Here is a 20,173-nt window from a genome sequence, read left to right on the forward strand (position 1 = left end):
CACGCTCCCTCCTCCTCCTCCTTGCCCAAACAAAAGCTGCGAATTCGTGTCTCCTGCTCTATGATGGTACAGATATTTATTCCTTCTGGGCAGCCAATTTTCAGCAATCCCCATCAAATGATGCCTTTCCTCTCAAAGCTGGATCGGGTCCCCGTAAATGGATTGCTTGAAAACAAAAATGTCCGTCTGTTCGCTTTCTGCGCAGAAATTGTAAAGGGTAACGCTCCGTACCCCCGAGTCGTGAACCATTTCTATCTTCTGTTACCCCCACTGCAGCAATTGCCGGAATCTTTTGCTTTTCCTTCGATGAGAAGGATCCGGACCGGGCCTTTTCCTCAACTGGAGACACTTTCTGTCTTTTACTGCTCCAGTCAGCTGCTCGAGCTGGTAACTTTCAGAACGGCAGTACGTTAAGAAGGAAAAAGGTGTGGCCATCAAGGACCACACTTCCTCATACAGAACAGGAACCATTAGTACCCTGAGAATCCGCTCATGTTTTTAACTTACCTTCTGTAGCAGCTGCCTTTTGCTAATCCTAACAAGTGGAAGGCACCCAGATTCATTCACTCTTTTCCTTTTTCATGTTTTAGACAAAGATGCACACAGAGGTTAAAAGGTTGAAAGGAAAATGAAAGTGTCAGTGACATACTCACGACTACTACTACAAACTTTCAGTAACCTTGTACTAATTAATTAGACTTTTGAGGGCCTGAAAGCACAAGTAAGTCTCAACTGTTTCACATCATTAGGACTTCAGGAGTCCTGTATAAAGCGAACTGATTATCACTTCATGAAGATGAGGAAAGGCAATCTTGGGAAAAGACTAATTATCTGACTGTAAGCCTCTTTCTCTCTGTATTTTGCTTACATAAACACTTGAAAATGAAGACAAGGTATCATGTGAGAATATAATAGAATTTTGAAGTGCAGTTCCTGCCGAGACTTTGATGGGAAGTCTTTACAATTTTGTTGTAGATTTGGTCATTTCCACTTTACACTCTTTAACCTCCAGTGTGATCAACTCATATATTTAATCTTCAAAAAGTAGCTAAACCACCAACCCAGAAACGAAGACATCTTAACTGGTCATGAGCACTAGATTTGTCAACTTTCAAGAACCTAGACAGTCGTTATTATCAGCAGAACACACCAGAATGAGAAGCTTCCTCATCATTTAAAAGAGATAAGTTCAACAAAGTTGCTAGTTGAAGCAGTGAAACAACAGGAGAAACTAATCTTAATTAAGTCATTCAGATCATCAGCTGTTGTTTCGAAAAAATTTGGGGAACAAGGCAAAGGAAGATATATTAGAATTTCAACCAAATTTCAGATTAAGGTACATCAAAACATTCTAGTGAGTACTGAAATACATTAAAGACTCTACATATCATCCACAATTCCCTGATAAACCTCCCTTGTATTAGGGAGGTTCATTCACCTACACATAAGATATAAATTTTAACTCTTCAATTTACAACAACGAACCCCACAACCCAAATGACAACAACAAAAGTAAAACAGAGACCCAAAGAAATTTCTACTCTGCTTCTAACACTACATTGGAGAGGAGTCCATAAGCATCACAGTGGAAATCAAGACCCACAGAAGCAGTTCAGTCCAGCACCTCTTGATTGCAAATTCTTGTTTTCCTCAATTGAGTATCATACTGTGACAAATCTACCAACACTGTCAAATCCAAAAGCCTAAACAACAAGCCCCAAGAGGAATTTGCAAACCCAAAGTTCACTATCTCCCAAACTCCCTTGTGCGAAATGCTCTCTTCAACTTCAAGACATGGACTCAAGCAGCCAGACTCGCATCCAGAACACAATCACTCCAATTAAGCAAGGATCAGATACCAGCATCAAGAGAACAACAATGAAACCTCCCAATTTGAGCCAAACCAAGATCAGCTTGACTCTAGAAAACCTTCCCAACTACAATCCAGCCGAATCCCAAACACCCAAATCAGAAAAACAGAATAATGAAGAAGAAAAAAAGAGCAAAAGAAACCAAATTTACCTACATTCAGTCATCTGCAGTGGGAAAAAGAGTCAGCACCTTCCTCCCTCCACCCCCTCCCGTCGTCTCCAAGTCATCATAGTTTGCAGAAGGCATAGGTCCCACCATCCGATGAACTGCGTGCGGCTGCCGAGACAAAAAACCGTGGTCAAACTGCCCCCCGGGGGGGGATCCAAATTGGCCAAATTGCCTTGAATTATAGTACTGGTGGGCGGCGATCTGCTGATGGTGGTGGTGCTGAAGTGCGGCGACAGGCACAAAGGGCAGAAAATGATCAGCGGTGGCAGCAGGAGGGGTTGGGCCGCGGTGGAGGAAATGATGCGGAACGGGGGCACTCGCAAAGAGGTGGTGATCGGCTGCATCGGCTGCAGAAACTGGACCGGCGTTGGGGCCTCCGGGACCGGAGAGGCCCTGCATCCTCTTGAGGTAGAGGCGGTACTTCTGAAGGTGGCTAGCGACATTCTCACGGGTGAGGCCGTCAACGCTCATGAGCTGCATGATGGTCTTGGGGACGGCGTTCTTGATGCCAAGGTGAGCGACGGCGTCGACAAATCGCTTGTGCAGCTGGGGGGTCCAAACGAGTCGGGGCCGCTTAAGGGTCCTGGCCGGCTCATCCTGGGCGGGACCCACGATGTCGGAGGAGTCAACAAGGCCGTCGGAGGAGGAGTTATTGGTAGCAGGGGGCACCGGCGGCGGCTGCGCCGAGGGTGGCGGGCTAGGGTTATTAGGGTTGGAAGCGGAGCCGACAGGTGTGGTAGCCGACGGCGAGATATCAAAGGCGAGAGCGAGGTCAGGCGTAATGAGAGACTGCGAGAGGGGCATCAGCTCCTCCGGGGTCGGGAGCTGTTCCTCCCATTGAGGAAACCAATTAGAGTCATCGTCTCTCATTTTGAGGCAAACAGCCACAGCACCACCCCCAGTAAGGACCACAGCAAAACTACTAATTCAGAGATGCAGCCGCCGCCGACGACAGACAGACACAGAGAAAGGACGAAGAAGCATTTGAGATGTTGATTGAAAAACCCATCTGGGGTCTCTCCCAGTCCAAATGAGAGAATCAAAAGGAAAAGGCCCCAGACTGGAGAAGAAGAAGAGAAGAAAGAAGAAGAGAGAAGAAGGGGGTGGGGGAACGATCGAGGGGGATCCTCGGTTGTGTTGGCTTTTCCTCTATTAGATCAGATTAGATAAATAATTATTAAGTGATTATGCAATGTAAACTACACTTTCTGGGGTGTTTGGTGATGATGCTCTTTTGAGTCTCTTTACAATCCCCTTTCCCTTCCTTCCAATCTCTCAAAATTCTCTCATTTTCCTCACCTTCTTTACATGGGCAAATTCGGAATTACAGACAAAATAGCATCATTTATAATCTGATTCTATTACCAACCTTAACGCCCGAGTTGGTGCCATATCAACTTAGGAGGTCCAAAATATCGGAAAATGACAAATTTGTCCCCCCATCCGAATCGAAACTGAAGAGTGAAGAATGATAATTTACCAGAATCATCAAAAGATTCTCGATTAGAAAGCCGATACGGTTCTTATTACTTGTTTGATGATTCCATCAAAATCATCCTCTTCGTTAAAATTGAAGAGAGGGAAGCGATTCCCTATATCCCGCCTCCGGAATCAGGAAATTCTGAATGGGTGATGTCACCAGCCCGCCTGGAATCAAGGGACAGCGACAAACGCCATGTCTGGGCTCGACACGCTTCGCTGCATTTTCCGCGATGGAACCTTTTAAAACTCTTTGTTAAGGGCTCCACATCCGTCACGATTTGGAGAGAGCAGAAAGGACAGATTGATGGAAAGGGCGGAATGTTAATCCGCTCTGATTTTTTCTTTTGACACCCACCCCAGTGAGATCGAATTGTGTTGCCGGAAACTTGTTCGAATCAAGGAGGCAGAGGCGTTTAAGCTTGCAGGAGCCTCTGGTGGCTGGTGCTGCTCCTCGAGGCCGTTAATTAACCGAAAAGAACTGCTCAAGGGTTGATAATTTGAAACCGAATCGAATTTTCTTGGCCTCAAAAGGTGCACTGAAAGGGCATTTTCTTGATCGGGGTGAAATGGGTCTAGTGGTTAAGTTTCCAACGAGAATATCTTAATGAAATAGCCGCACGCCAATGCGCCTTCGCATGAGCCTTGCCCATACAAGGTTTTGGTTGCATGTCAAGCCAACCTTCGTATTTAAAAAAAATCAAGCAGAGAACAGTAGTTCTTTAATTCAGTAATTAGCAGTCATTGTTTTGCACTGGTTGATCCAGATTCTAAAAACCAAACAGAAATGCCCACATTTTTTTTATACAAAAATATCAAGTATTGCATAAAATCAATTCAAAAGGACGGTAAAGTTTGCAAATTAGCATGTTATAAAATCTGACTTGATCACCAATTCAGGGAGATGATTAAACCCTACAGCTCACAATAATATCTTCATAATTAAAAACAAAAACCATATTAGAACAAGAAATTCATCCGATCTTCAACTTCCAAAAAAATCCTACCTCTTCTCCTTAGGAATAGCAAACTCAAAATTTAAAGAAAGAAAAAGGATTAATAACATAACGATTTTGGTCCAGAAGTTTACAATAACATACTGAAAGAAATGAGAAAGGCTACATATATTTCAAGGGTGCGTCCTTCTCCACCAAACCCCGTACAACACAAACTCCTTTGATGGTAGATGCTTGGTTGGGGGTAGCGGAGGAAGACGGACCCTTGAAATATAGATAGGATAAGTATCACGCACTTGCTCAGAAGGTACAAAAGCGTGGAAACCAGTCGGAGACAACGTTGGAAGCTACTGTCGTATGGGGACGAGGACGATTGTTCTCTAATTTCATGATTTTTTTACGAAATTATGTGGAAGATGAAAGAGATTACTAAGCCATGGATCTAAACAGAACACATAACACCTTGATTGAAAATCTCACTCAGCCAGACTCATCGACAAAATCCTTTCATTGGCGTTCTACAGAATCTCACTATCTCAATGCTTGAATATGAGACAGACGAACATCCATGCTGGAGTGTAGGATCGGAACAGCAGTAAAAGTACCGTGCCGGCACATACAATTCATTCATCTCTCCAATTGAAACCTCAGTCTTAAACTACCCTTTCTTAATCACGTGAAACCAGCGGTTAAATAAAATTTTAACAACCGTTACTTGTAGCTGCTCATCTAAAAATTGGTGAGACTGCAGATTATAAGAACAACTTTAAGATCAAGATGAACGATATTTATTTTAGTGCAAACCCAGAAGGCTTTTAAGTTTTGATCTGCACAAGGAAGACAGAAAACGGGTCCAACACAATTCAATTACTTCCGGTGTAAAAAGCTTGTTAAAAAATACTCTAATCAACTTTTTTGCAATTGAAGTTAATCAGACTTCGCATCAGTTCCTCACTTGCAGACACTTAAAAACAGAGAAAAAGAGGCACCTCACATGAGGAAGGTGATACCTGCTCCAAGGCTTTTTGGTCCACAGAAGCGAGTTCTCGTCATCTGATCTTAACTTCAGTTCATTGCATCAACAATTCAACACATATCTAACTTGATATCTCCAAGACAAATCCATCAAAATATTATGGAATCATACGTTTTCAGAAGATCCATTTTTTTCATGATTGCACTTGCTATATCTAAGAGGGAACAATAGCCCACACGCACAAAGAAATGATAGTGAAATGGTTGCCCCATATGGTTGAAATATTTATTTTTTTGGGGTAAGATATGGTAGAAATACTTATTGCAGTCTCTCTTTCTGCTAGTGCTGCTAGTGAAGGATTTGATGTGGTAACCAAATGGATACACAAACCTTGACAATGGATCTATCAATATTTCTATATGGGTAGCTCCTATCATAACAAACTTATAGTATTCCTTTCTTGCTTTTTTTATGAATTATAGTATTCCTTTCTTTCTAAAACAAAGAAAAACACCGGCCAGTTACCTCATCGACCATCTTCCAAGATGGCTACTTAGATGAGACCGTCTGCAGTGGCAATGAACTCTCAACTCCATCTTGGCTGGATGCTCTCTCTGCAACAATCTTCGACATTCCAAACATCTGAAATAGAATTTGTTCAAGAACAGACTATAGAATAATTAAATACTTCTCCCAATTTGATACATAAAACATAATTTGATTCATAACAGAATATCCATGCATAAGAGGACATAAAAACCAACCAGATGTATTTTGAAGCAGGTGTCTCACTTGATATTAACTAACCTTTTGAACTGTCTTTGTAAAGCAAGACTTATGCTCGTCCATGGAAGCATGAATAAATTCATCGACATGATCCCTCAAGTCCTGCAAGAAGTTAGCATCATCTGACTTTTTCTTCCGACAAGAAGTCATTGCTGGGGTTGCTGCAGAGGAGGCTGGTGGTACATTATTTAGGTTATTCTGTGACTCCATTGTGGGTAATACCTGGTACAGAAAACCAACATACTGTATGATTATTATTACTAAAATGATAGCACCACTATATTGCCTGACATGACAAGTGTCTAATTTCAGATTTCCTCAGACTGGAAACACCAAGTTCAGTTGGACAATATATACTTAACAAGTACTAAATAATTTATTAGCCATCTGAAACTATTTGCAGAAAAAGCAGAAGCAAGTGATTTGCATTGGCTTAATTAAGAAAAGTATTAAGGTCCGCAATGATGGTTCTTGCCTTTTGGACTATGCATGTTCTAGATAATTTATAGTTGAAAATAGAGCAAGCTTCCAGTTGGAAATGAGATAACAGCATAGAGCCAAGAGGGTTCCTGAGTTTGCATAATAAAGGATGCAACTGGAGATTTCTTATGCCACATAAAAACATCCAAAATCACATACAAAAGAAGCAGTTAGACCATGGACCACTCAGGCAAGTAGGTTAGTAGAAAATAGAAAGAAAAAAAAAGAATTTCACCTAGTCAAATTGCTTTCGAAATTTTTGTATCTTATGATTTTCTGTATTTTCTCCTTTTATTTCAGCAAGTTTCCATGTAGATTTCTTTTGCCTTTTCCTTCTGTAAGTCTCATTTGGGAGATCTTCCCAATGGAACCTCTATTCTCATCTTTATCAGTAAAGATTTAACAAAAGAAAAAAAATGGGACATCGAGATTATTAACTCCTGGCTCCCTGCACTATAATATAACCAAAGGTCAGGACTGCTTCATAAAGTTGACAAGGTTGACACTTTGCACCATGTTATATACAAGCAATGGATTAATGAACAACTACAAAAATCACTGAAAGAACTCTTGGCTCAAGAAAACAGATTTGAGTGTCAAAGGAGAGCAATAGCTTGCAGAAAGCACTTGGCTAGTCCATTAAAGGGATCTCATCAGGCATATCAAAAGATAAAAGAGATGACGCATGAGCAAAAAATGGAAGAGATACTTTGAGGAAACAGAAACACGTATAAGATTTATGAGTACAAAAATCTAGAAAATTGTTTGCTGTGCGTTGCAAAGGGCCATTAAATTCACAAGCACAAATGGTCAGAAAATTGTTTCTTATGCAATGGCAAAGGAAAGAGCTGCTCTTAGAATTCAAAAATTACTTCCTTCCCACCATCTTTTTTCACTTGAAACCATATTACAAAGGCAAGGATGTATTTTCTTGAACTAATTCGACTCAGACGGTCGAGTCAAGAACACATAATATCTTATTACATTAAACAAAGACACCCTCTTCGACTCCTGAATATATACGCTCCAGCTTGAGGGAAAGTGTTAGAAAATACATTCAGGGGTATTTTGGTCATTATACCACTTTAGTGGTTAATTTTATTTATGTAATCTTGTTTTGCATGTTAAATTTTCATGTACATAGGATGTGTAATTAGGGAGATATAAGGAGATTAAGGTTTATTAAGTGTATAGGGGTATTTTTATATTTTTTAACTCAAAACAACTATTTAAGAAATCTAGGAATTCGTGCACAGTTCCCAACGAAGCTTTTCAGGCTCTTCAGAAAATTTTTCTTCTCCTTTCTCCTTTTTTTCTCAAATTTATCCTCTTCTTTGACCCAAATCTTGATTTTTACAAACACATTGCTAAAATATGAATATAGGAAAGTGTTCTCTTATGGGCTACTAGTTGGCTTATAATCCAAGTTTGAACTAATGGATTCTGGCTGCTCGGACTAAGATGCATTGGAACTAAAGAACAACCGGTTTGGTGGCTGCTTTTATTTGAAATACTACTAGTAACTTATTTAAGCTTGTTCTCTTGCATTTTTAAGCTATGATATATGAAAATTCACATTAATTTAAAGGGGTTACAAGCTATCTCCTACAAAGGTCCAAAAAATCTTTGAGCGAGTTTCGGTTGGACCTTTTGACCATTAAACTATAAGATTAAAGCATTGAATAAACACAGTAACCAACTGTGAGCTTGATATTAAATACGTTACTACTGTTTCATCCTATTTTGAGTTCTAATAAACGCACTTTAAGTTGCTGCAAACTTTTGCCTCACACTAATAGCATTTGTTCAAGTTTATAGATACAAGTAGTACTTGAAATAAAGTAAAAACACTGGAGATGGTTCTGGATGTATTTAACTTCAAAAGGAGATGTCTTAAGATAGGCAAGTTACCCATAAGAATTTCAACAACAGAGCTGTAAGTCTGAACAAACCACTACAAATATGTTTATAAACAACACTTCAAGACTTTGATTTGGTTGTTTGTTTATTGATGGTAAAAGTTAACATATTTGTGCCTTTTAGGTATAAAAATCTATTTGCGGTATAAGCCTTTTAGGCTTGTTCAAAGCTTAATAGTGGTTTTCTTCATTTCCTATTTTTTATTAAATATACATGTTTATGATAGAGTATTTCTCCAAGTCTAATTGGAAGGCTTTGTGCAAGAATGCAAGCATTGGTAGCCTTAACTCAGTGATGAAAATTATTTTATAATCAGCAGAAGACTTTGTACTGCCAAACTAACTCTTTGCTTTAATACGAACCATGTAAGAAATGAATTGAAAATATCCCAAAATAAAGTTTCACTGAAAAACATGTCAAAATATCAATTTTAAGAAATTGTCATATTATTCCGTTCTGCTTGTCCTTCGCTGAAACTGCGGATCATATAATATTGCATTGTAATTATGCGCACTTGGTATGGACAAGTCTCATCAACAAAATTGGCTTGCAATATTGCTCCTCCCAAAATCTCGTCTCTACAATTCATACGATTAAAAAGGTTAACCTCCCAAAAATTAGAAAATTATTGATCTCCTACAGCGTCGGTCACATTATCTGGGGCCTCTGGAAAGAACGGAATAACATAAGGTTCAACAACAAATCCCTTCCTGATTACATTCTTTGCAATCAGATTGTTAGGCAAGTCACTTCTTGGATTAGTATGAGAAAAGAATTCAAAAGTCTTCAAGGGATCAATTTTCGTGAGAATTGGGATCTTGTTGCAAAAATGTCCTTTTTCCCCCCGCCCTCCGACCATGGAGACTTGGTCTCTTCCTCCTGCTGGATTTTTTAAACTAAACTTTGATGGAAGTGTGTTAGGTTGTCCGGGGACAGCTGGATATGGTGGGGTTATCCATGACGATAAAGGAACTTTGCTCCTTTCTTTTTCCGGGCCAATCGGCATATCTGACTCAACAACAGCTGAGTTATCTGGGTTGTTTAATGGCCTAAAGTTGTTTCATCAGAGAATGGATGGACCTTTATTTGTCGAAGGCGATTCTCAAGTTGTTATCAGTTGGTGCAAGAAAACATGTAAACCTCCTTGGCATCATTGGGATCTTTTTGATGATATATGTATTTTAATTTCCCAATTATGATGTATGTGGAATTATATTCCTAGATCCGCAAATCACTTAGCGAATAGTCGGGCTAAATCAGGTGTTTTTCTCCAACAGCTTGTTGTGGAGGAAGGTCCTGTTTAGTAAGGTTTGTATTTTTTCTCAGTAATATATTCACACCTTTTTCAAAAAAAAAAAAAAAGAGTGAGAAATCCAACTATGGGAAATAACTGGCTTTATTGAATCAGATTTGGTGGATAGCTGTATCCTAAATTCAATACATGCGGTGACATCAAGCAGAAAGAGAGCATATTGCCTTTTAATAAACTAAAATCATTTGTTTAGCTGGAAAATATAGGTTTATATTGGTTAACAAGTTATCCATTCATGTTACAGTATATTCGTTGTTGAAAAAGTGACTATGGGTGCTATAATGTTACTGAGCCTCTTATTCATGCACCTCGGGATCCATTGTACAAATCAACCAAAGAGATCCATAAGGTATGCAGGCTTAGATTCTTTTTTGCTTCTTATAATACTTATCTTTTTATTTCCTTGTCATGTCCATTTCTCATATAAAGATAGACTCTGGATATGCTTTAGTCGATTAGAGGTTTTCAAGATTAGGAGCCGTTGCCACTCTAAGATTAGTTAGTGACCTTGCTTCCAAGAACATTAGTTCAGGTTATGATCAAGAGAGGTGCTTTATTCAGATCTATCTTGACTGATTCTTGGCTATGCAATCTTAGACATGAATTGCTGAAGGGCACTAGGGATCTAGCCTCTTGGAATAGATTTTTATTGCTGTGGTGGTCAGATAGTGTTTTGATCTAACTATAGGTGTGCAATTGAATCAAAAGTAGAGGATAATCCAGCTTGTCACAGTAATCCACCGAGGCAATTTAAAATAGCTGAGAAACTTGTTTTTTTTTTTTGTGTAAAGTGTTAAGTTGTGTCCAAGACCCTTCCCAAAATGACTAACCAACTTAGGAAACCTCTTTCCCAACAAATAAATTCAAGATTTTTGCACTCACTAATCCATGTGGGACTATTCCTTAACACTCCCCCTCATGTGTAAAGTGTTAAGTTGGGTCCAAGGCCCTTCCCAAAATGACTAGCCAACTTAGGAAACCTCTTTCCCAACTAATAAATTCAAGATTTTTGTACTTACTAATCCATGTGGGACTATTCCTTAACACTCCCCCTCATGTGTAAACCTTCTTTTGTGGCTCTACAAGTGGATAATTTAGGTATAGACCCTCTTTTTGTGACTTTACAAGTGCATAGTTTTAGGTGTAGGCCCTCTTTCGTGGCTCTACAAGTGCATAGTTTAGGTGTAGGCCCTCTTTTGTGGCTCTACATGTGGATAATTTAGGTGTAGGCCATCATATGAGTACCTGCTTTGATACCATGTTAAGTTGGGTCCAACGCCCATCCCAAAATGATTAACCAACTTAAGAAGCCTTTTTCCCAACTAATAACTCAAAATCTTTGTATTCACTAATCCATGTGAGACTATTCCTTAAAATAAATAAAGATAATAAATAAATTTACTAACTATTTTTAAGTAAAGAATGAAGTGAACTCATTCTTACAGTTGTTATTGGGTTCAATTTTATTGCTAATGGGTTAATGACAAGTTCAGACCGAGCCAACAAAAATTTCACTCGACGTGGTTCACATATGAAGAGACCATTTTTTTATTTTTACTAGCTGCAAATGATTTAATTTCCTAATTTCCTTCATAAATAATCTTATTTATTAACGACCTTAATTAAGTATGTCTGGAAAAAAAAAAGTGGAGTAATTCTTTAGTGCCATACAAATAGGACCTGATTGGTTGATTAAACAGGGTTCATTCAGGACCCTGTTCATGGACAGGTTCATCTTCTTATTAAAAGACTCAAAATGAATCAACATATAACTGACTAGAATAAGGTTTCTAATTCAAATAGTAAACCGATTGGCTTAACCTGCTCAACAACATTAGTGTGTCACATAAGGGACTTCTCTCGTTCAAGATATCAATGGGGAGAACTCCTGCAGCTGTGAAGTGGGCAGCAATTAAAATGGGTGGTTGATTAACCTTGGGATTATGAGTTGCCTCATGTCTGTTTGAAATGGGTAGACTGATTTCTCTCTCAAGCATAATAAAAAAAATACCTGATTGTCTTATCCTTCACTATTAGGGAAAAGAAAAAAAATGAGAAGAGGAATGAGTGAAACTTTAGGGGAATGTCAATTATTTTCTGAGAAAGTGACCAAGTTGTTTCTTATAAAATCTTTCATATAAAATCATTTTAAGAAAACCACTAATTAATCTTAGATACCTCACATGCTATCTAATTTTCTTTGGATGGGTGGTATGTGATGTCTGTTTAATTTAAGATAGAAGAAAACCAAAGCAAAAATAATATTAGTGTGTTATAGATGTAAATCAGAAACATAGCAGGAGAATAACATGGTGCAGAAAATTAAACAAAGCAAACTATCAGGAAATTAACAAACAGACTAACACAGAATTATCAGCAAGATAACAGCCGGAGAACATAAGATAGAGCAGCAGAAGGTACCTGGCAACCCGTGCGAGAAGCAACGATGGCTGAGTAGAGAAGATCTTAAATTGTCCTATGAAAGAGAGAGAGAGAGAGAGAGAGAGAAGACAGAAAATAACCAAAGTAGTAAGCAACCAAGAAGAAATATGAGGGGTTTGCAGAAGGAACAGTCAAGATAAAACCGAAAACGGAAAATAACAGCATCAGAATACCAGTGTAGAAAACTAAAGAAAACAAACTGTACCTACAAAGCAGGGAGTGTGAGACCGAGAAATACTGTGGAGTGAGGAGGATTAGGGCATCGGCGATCTCAAATGACGGCGAGCAAATGCACAGGGAAGGGAGAGGAACAAAGTTGGTCTTCGGGAGAGAAATCAAATCAGCTATTTGGGAGAGAAACGAAGTTTCGTCGCGGTAGGGCACTGGATTTCAAATCACCCCGATAAAAATTTCTCCCAAATTTATATATTTTTCTTTTCTTACCACGTCTGAGAGAAAATATATTACCTAAAAAGACTTTATTTAATTTTCTTTTTTTAATAATTCTTTTTTTTTTTTATAACTTTCTTTCTCTTTGTTTTTTTCTTTTCTTTTACGTGAGTTCCAAACAGGTCCTTAATATTATATTGTGAAAATTAGGTTTTTACCTAATTTTTAAAACTTAAATAGATAAATAACGACAGTTTGAACTTATTTAGAAAAATACAACTTTGATAGGTCACTGTACAAATCAAAAGGTGACACATAAGTTAGACCGGTCAAAAAAAATTCTCTTCAAAATTTACAGGTAGTAAAATAGATAGAGGTGTAGTTTGATCAATCGGAGAAAAGGATATGTTGGGGATTTATTGAAATAAGGGAGAGGGGGGTTTGGGTACTCCAAACGTTATTCGTTTTAATAGTAGTTAGGTAGGTCAAGAAGGAAAGGTGGTGTGGGCCGATGTGGGAAGCATCGAAGTGAGCATTGAGTACTCTGCACCAAGAGAAAATCCATCTTGTCTTCCCAACAAAACTTCTACTTCGATCTCTACCTCATCTTTCAGCATTTCCTCTTGAGTCTCCTCATACACTTCTTCTTCCACAACAAAATGCAACAAAGAACCCATCAAAAAAGTATAGTTGACCAGAGGAAGAAATCGGAGACTGAAACTAAAACGAAGAAATTAGAGATTCCCCCCCCAAATACCCATTTTCGCTCAATCGCTGCTGCCAAACAATTATCACATTTTTTGCCAATATGGCAGAAGTACAATGATTCAACTCCACTTCATATAATATTCGAACTGATAGATTACTTTAAGTAATTTCGTCAAATCATGAACATCGTCCACATTTAATATAATAAAAACCCCATTAGAAAAAAGAACTTTGGCCTTAATAATCATTGGATGAGTATCACCATCCCACTCTGTGACTCCATACATCATTACTAAAAATTCACTAAACTTAGTTGAAACTGCAATCCTTTTGATTCGTGATTGACCTCCATCATAACTATCAAAATATCCAAATTTCTCCTTTAATTTTCCATTGTAATGACAGAAAAACCCAACAACTGACGCCATATTATCTATAAAATTTACAAACATTAGTAGGAGTTTCTTTATGCAAAAAATTATCTAAAGTTCTAATTTTTATGACTAGTCTTAACAATGCAAAAACACACCTAAGTTTAATTTACCGAACACCCCTGGTAGAGCTCCATATGACCTCGCAATCACTATGAACCATACCTCGTCAATGATGGGGTCGGGTTTTGTTGGCTAATAAATGCTTGCGGAGGCGACTCAGCCTAGTATGAATTAGACACAAACCACCCTCCATTATCCAACCTACTCTTAATCAAACTTTCTACCCATCTATAGAGACACATGGAAACTCAATCATAGACAGAAAAAATACCATGTGGTGTTTATTTATAACACCTTAATCTCTTCACCACATGGCAAAATCATTCCACAGTACTAAAAATTATTCAACAACATTCTACAACTTTTAAAAATTAATCAAACTAATTCTATAGCAGATGATTAGTCTTAACAATGCAAAAACACACCGAAGTCCAAATTCACCAGACACCCCTGGTAGAGCCCCATACGACTTTGCAGTCACTACGAACCATACCTCGTCAGTGATGGGGGTTGGGTTTTGTTGGCTAATGGACGCCCGTGCAGGCGACTAATCCTAGTTTGAACTGGACACAACCCACCCTCCATTACCGAACCTACTCTTAATCAGACTCTCAACCCATCCCTAGGGACACATAGAAACTCAATAAAACATAAACTAAAAAAATACTATGTGGTGGTTATTTATAATACCTGAATCTCCTCACCACATGGCAAAATCATTCCATAGCACTTCAAAATTAATCAACAATATTCTACAACATTTAAAAATTAATCAAACTAATTCTATACCAGATAACTAGTTGGGTATTTTCTAAATAAGTTCCAAGTGTAGTCATTTATCTAATTAAGTTTTAAAAATGGGTAAAAACCTAAAAGTCCCAATTATATTTTGTCTCCTCTTATACTCTTTGCTTCCCCAGGATTCTTTCAATGGATTCCTTTTTTCTTGTAATTATCAAAGGAAAAAAATACGTTTCAGTAAAAGGACAATGCTGGTAATTTGTTTGTGTGTGCATCCCTCTCTTTTCTTGAAGGAAGCTCGAGTTTGAACGAAGGAAGTCGGCAAACCAGGTTAATCTTTGTTATTTTGTGTTTTATCTGCCACAAGCCACATGATCTGATGTTTTAATCTCCTCTTATGTTGTTGCCTGCACAACCCAGTTACTCTATCGTTCCTCGTGAACAACGAGTTGTTTATGTCTGAGCTGAGAGTTTCGCGTCTTGGACTGTACACATGTGCTTAATATTTGTTAAAAAATAGGTAAATATGAAATCTCAAATATGAACTACATAAGCAATTCGGAATATATCCAAACGCAGCTTAATTCAAGGAATGAGCGAGTTGTTTGAAAGAGTTCACATGATTCTCAGAAAGAGCAACGAAAACATCCACGGAACCCTTCTCTTTGCACGAAGGCACAAACAATATCAGGCCTTCCACTGGCAGCTCCGACGGAAGGACCTCACAAGGACCACCGCCACCAAAATCAATCTCATGCAACTCGAACCTCAACCAACTATCAACTTCAAGATCTGGGGAAAGCATATTTCCCGTCGCCGCTGCAGATTCCACCAGCCTCTCCCCCTTTGTCAACTCGCCGAAGTCGATGAATGATTGGAAATAAGCGTTATCTATCCGAACCACCGCGTCATGGATCGCCATGGCCACGAAGGAGTGGCTCTCGTTCACCAGGTTCTTCACTCTCAATCTAGGATGGGCCCATAACACCAAGTTGCCGTAATACTCCAAGGGCACCGCCGGTTTCATCCTGGCTCGGCCATTTACTGCCACCCTCACTTGAGTCATCTCGTCGTCTCCGAGTCTCCGAGCAAGGGTCATCTTCTTCCATACATGTGTGAGGAGACACTCGAAGGTGCTGTAACGTGACCCACCTTCACAAACGTGTTTCTTGAGCTGCGCAACGAACTCGGCGGAGTAGTGAATGACAAGGTTCACGATGGAGGGTGGTGAAGATGGATCATTTGAGGCCTTGTGTTGTTGCTTAAACTCAATGACTCGGTGGTTAAATTCGCACCTTGGGGGGTTTCTGGGGATCGAAACAACAGAGCGGTTATGACAGGGAAGAGCCTCGACGTCTACGCCTCGAACTAACCTCGCCCACGCAGAGAAGAAACAACTAATGGATTGGCCATCTGCGACCCGGTGATGCATCGTGTGGCCGATCACCAACCCACCACACGTGTAACGGTTGAGCTGTATTTGAAGCAGCTCCTCCACTCCTTCAGTGGGAGGGTGCAAGTTCGTTAGCTCGTGAGATGGCTCGAAGGGGAGTCTCTCAGCTAAACTTGTCCCGATTCTGGTCTCCACGAGGCGAACTCCAGCACCGTTGAGAAGTATGCAAGGACGGTCTTGCTCATCGAACGTGAGTCGACCAGCTAGGTGAGGATAGTAATTCAGAACTTGAGAGAGACCTTGCACGATCGCTTCATTGGATGGCAGAGGTGCACGGAAGGCGTAGAGAATATTAACGTGGAGATCAAAGGCAGCTCGGTCGAAGATCGTAAGCGGAATTGTAGCGTTTGTGTGAGCATCTAGGGGTGAAGGAGATGGTTTCAAGATGGTGTTGTTCACTATCTCGAGAGCCATTTCTCTTTTTTCTAAGCTTAAAATCTTAATTTGAAGAAACTGCTCCGAGTTCTTCTTCGAGAATCGAGATAGATTATGAACTTCGCATCAACACCTCGTTATTTATTGTGAAAAAGTAGAAATACATTTCCGGTCTCATTTGAACTCGTGATTTACGACTAGTTCTTCAATGGAAAATGGCTGTCGATTTTCGAATCAACTGGTCTAACTACCTATAAAACTTGGAGTTAAGCTGGGAACTACGTGATATTTGGTAAAAAGAAGCGGGAAGAAATCGGGGCAGTCAAATTTTGCTGGTAGAATGGAAGAAAACTCTTCATGTGGCGATCGCCACCTTACCCAAGGTCAGACGCCTTGGTACATGGAAACTGGTTAAGTCTGGGTGTCAAACTGCCCCTGCGAGAAGGTGTTAACCAGCCATTCGCCATCTGACCTTTCTCGCAGTCTGTTCATGACTTCTTTTCGTCAATCACAGTGGAAACAGGGATTAGAAACAAGGGTGGGAGAAGTGCGAGGGAACACAATTCTCATACGAGCTTGTGAATTAATATTACAAATGTGAATCCAGAGGAACACCTGGTCTTGTCAATGGGCAACATCATTGTCTACTTGGTTAACATTGAGATTGATATTTCGTAATGCCTAAGTAGTTGCTCTTACACATCAAACATATTTTCGGACAACGACATTCTGAACTACGCGTTGTTACGAACCATCACTTTTTTATTAATTAGAGTTTTTTACCAAAATAACAGTTTCAAAAAACATATTTTGAAAAACAACGATGCTATAAATTTATTTTCAAAAATACCGAACTTCGACAGGTCAATTATACATGTGTACAATCAAAGACGACACATAAGCTTTGACTGCTTACGTGTCACCATGTCATCAGTGTGAGTAGATTAAAACATAAGTTGCTACGTTATTATCCCGACACATCAGCTGCCATGTCATTATATATTACCATCTTTTTGCCTTATCATCTATGGCCATGTAAGCGCCCACCACGTAAGCCCTCACTTATGTTTTTCGTTCCAATCTCTTCCTTGATTTTTTTCCTCGCCTCTCGTCTCGGCCTCTCTTCTCTCGCTGCTCGGCCTCGGCCACGCCCTCGACGCCCCCCTCTCAATCGTTCTCTCTTCATCTCAATCTAGACTTCGTATCAGCCTCATCTCTCATTCTTCTTCTCTGTTCCCCTTTGTTCATCCTCTGTGCTTTGTAGATTATGCACAGAGTCATGCAATAATATCAAATGAGAGTCACCGGGAGATTTTAATTTTTCTCTTATTGATGAAACTACTTGGCAGAAGGATGACTCTGATGATGAGGAAAAAGAGCATCACTACGGCAAACATCAACACCATCGCAAACATTATGATGATGAATGAGCTAGGTGTACCTTTGGCTGTTGAGAGTTGAGACAACTTTTAAACTGGTTGAATGCATAATTTTTTCTTGCTAAATAAATGAAGTTTGTCCTTTATGTTGGGTTTGCTTTACAACTTGAGTCTATTTGGTTCGTCCTCTATGAAGGTTGTTAGAAAAATTGGGTGTGCTATAACTTGGTTCAAGAAATGTAATTTCAGTCTTTCGAACCCATGTCAAATATGTTGGGACGCCATGGCTCCAATTAACGATCTCTTTGACATCATTGTACAACATTTACTTTCCCTTGTGCCTTGACCACAACTTAAGATTTTTTGCTTCAATGCTTCCATCGAAGGCTTTAAACCTACAAATTTATCGATACATTTATTTTTTAAACTCAAATAAATTTTTCATATTTTTTTAGTTAATAAATATTTTAAATTGATAATTAAAGGTGTTGTAAGATTTTTAATTAACTAATATATTTTTTAATAATTTATTATTTTTTAAATAAGGCCATAAAAATTATACAATAATTTGTATTTTTAAACTCTAAAATAAATTTTTTGTATATTTTTAATTTTTAACTATTTTAAATCCATAATAAATGGCTAAGAGTAAGATTTTTTCTATTTATAAATATTTTAAATTTCTAAATATTTTATATATAATTAGTATACTTGTTTTATTTTTTATTTTTAAAAATATAAAGTAATAAAAAGTGTAAAGATATTTTTTTAATTAATAAATAATTTATTTTAAAAAAATATTCAAATTTATATCATTTAATGATGTGGCAGATGATGTGTCGGAATAATGACGTGATAACCGATGTTTTCGTCCACTCACACTACATGGATGACATGGCGACATGTACGCAGTCAAAGCTTACATGTCATTTTGACTGTACACATGTACAATAAACTGGTCAAAGTTCGGTATTTTTGAAAATAAATTCATGACATCGTTATTTTTCAAAATATGTTTTTTGAACTGGATTTTCTTGTAGTGAGTCTAATATGTTTTTTTTTTTTAACGTGAAAGACTAGTTACGATCATATTGAGAGAATTTTCTCTCTAAAAGCCAGAGTCAGAGAAAACAGAAGTGGGGATAAAAATCTTATGGTCGTAAGCGAGGAAGTTGGACATATTCAGAGAAAATCTTGACATCTCGTATTTGAAATATGCTCTACTTCGTTATTTATGTTTTCTACTTCTCATCCCTCTCTCTATTTCTCTTTTTTCACATTCATTTTCTTCTCTGACGTCCTATCTACTCTCTGTTATTACATAGAGTTCTTTTCGTCACCTGGACCGCCTTTGTTGACTATGGCTTCTTCAGATGATGTGATAAGGTCATATATATTTTTTTAAATAAAAATTTCAAATCAAGGGGGAGCATCTCCATTATTTGCAAGAAAAGGGAAACCTTCCCGATCAGAAACTCTGGTAGAGGAGGAGCAGAAACCACCGTTCCCCTTTCGGAGAAGATTGTGACTTCTCGGTCTCTCTCTCTTATTTATGCGTGCATTGGTTTTTTAGGTTAAAACTATTAGGAATTAGATGCTTTAATTATAAATTAACGAAAATAATAAAAATAAACACAGAAGAAAAAAAAAAAGTAAGTATGTGAACAAACAAACTTCAAGGTGAGACTACATCCTGTCTTTCCTGCTGTAATAATCCACTATGAAGATGAAATAGTTTAGAAGAGAAATTGCACATATGTGTTTTTCTCTAAGCTCTCTCGGGCCGCAACTAAAAATCCTTCTCACTGATGATGATTAAAACCCTAATAGCGGTGTCTCTAAATATAAAAAAAATTATTATCACGAAAGTTGATCTGCATACCAACTCAGTGTAAGGTCTTGATCAGGCTCCATAACTTAACAAAAACGATAAATTTTACCTAATTAACCATTTTATTAGTCGTTTCCAAATCTTGTCTAAGTTGTGATCCACAAGAGAGGATTGGGTGGGTGTAGTTGAGCATGATTCAATCTGTCGATTTGTTCCAAGTTCAAGATTATTGGATTAGTACTCTTCTCTTGTTTTTGGCGATATATTTGAATTTGATATTTCTTGACAAACAGGAGGCGGGCCCTGTCTGTCCTCTTGGATTAGGTGATGTGAGGAGGCAATTATTAGTATTTCTTCTTGAAGTGCTATCCTCATCAACTGCGAGTCGATACAAGTAAAGATTTGCTTGGT

General features: G+C 38.5%; 3 protein-coding genes across 5 annotated transcripts; all 3 read right to left on the reverse strand.

The window, feature by feature from the left end:
• Positions 1–1,289: 1,289 nt before the first annotated feature.
• On the reverse strand, positions 1,290–3,331 carry LOC137958881 (transcription factor MYBC1-like). Of its 2 annotated transcripts, none has more exons than XM_068806075.1 (2): positions 2,027–3,331; positions 1,290–1,937 (listed from the first exon to the last, which is right to left on the reverse strand). In XM_068806075.1, the coding sequence occupies exon 1, from the start codon at positions 2,908–2,910 to the stop codon at positions 2,029–2,031; it is 882 nt and encodes a 293-aa protein (XP_068662176.1). In that variant the 5' UTR covers positions 2,911–3,331; the 3' UTR covers positions 1,290–1,937; positions 2,027–2,028. The 2 variants fall into 2 exon arrangements, with proteins under 2 accessions (XP_068662176.1, XP_068662177.1); XM_068806076.1 differs by having other exon boundaries at positions 2,023–3,331.
• Positions 3,332–5,272: 1,941 nt separating this feature from the next.
• LOC137958883 (uncharacterized) lies at positions 5,273–12,788 on the reverse strand. 2 transcript variants are annotated; one of them, XM_068806078.1, is made up of 4 exons: positions 12,601–12,788; positions 12,371–12,425; positions 6,259–6,459; positions 5,273–6,093 (listed from the first exon to the last, which is right to left on the reverse strand). In XM_068806078.1, exons 3-4 carry the CDS (start codon positions 6,445–6,447, stop codon positions 6,001–6,003), a joined length of 282 nt encoding a protein of 93 aa, XP_068662179.1. In that variant the 5' UTR covers positions 6,448–6,459; positions 12,371–12,425; positions 12,601–12,788; the 3' UTR covers positions 5,273–6,000. The 2 variants fall into 2 exon arrangements, with proteins under 2 accessions (XP_068662179.1, XP_068662178.1); XM_068806077.1 differs by having other exon boundaries at positions 12,597–12,788.
• Positions 12,789–15,304: 2,516 nt separating this feature from the next.
• LOC137960581 (tryptamine hydroxycinnamoyltransferase 2-like) lies at positions 15,305–16,591 on the reverse strand. The gene has a single exon (XM_068808235.1). The coding sequence runs from the start codon at positions 16,589–16,591 to the stop codon at positions 15,305–15,307; it is 1,287 nt and encodes a 428-aa protein (XP_068664336.1).
• Between the last annotated feature and the right edge of the window lie 3,582 nt (positions 16,592–20,173).

Source organism: Aristolochia californica, unplaced genomic scaffold, assembly GCF_029961685.1.
Source record: "Aristolochia californica isolate CCGP_79_NKW_82.1479 unplaced genomic scaffold, dmAriCali1.0.hap1 SCAF_3, whole genome shotgun sequence".
Lineage (NCBI taxonomy): Eukaryota > Viridiplantae > Streptophyta > Magnoliopsida > Piperales > Aristolochiaceae > Aristolochia > Aristolochia californica.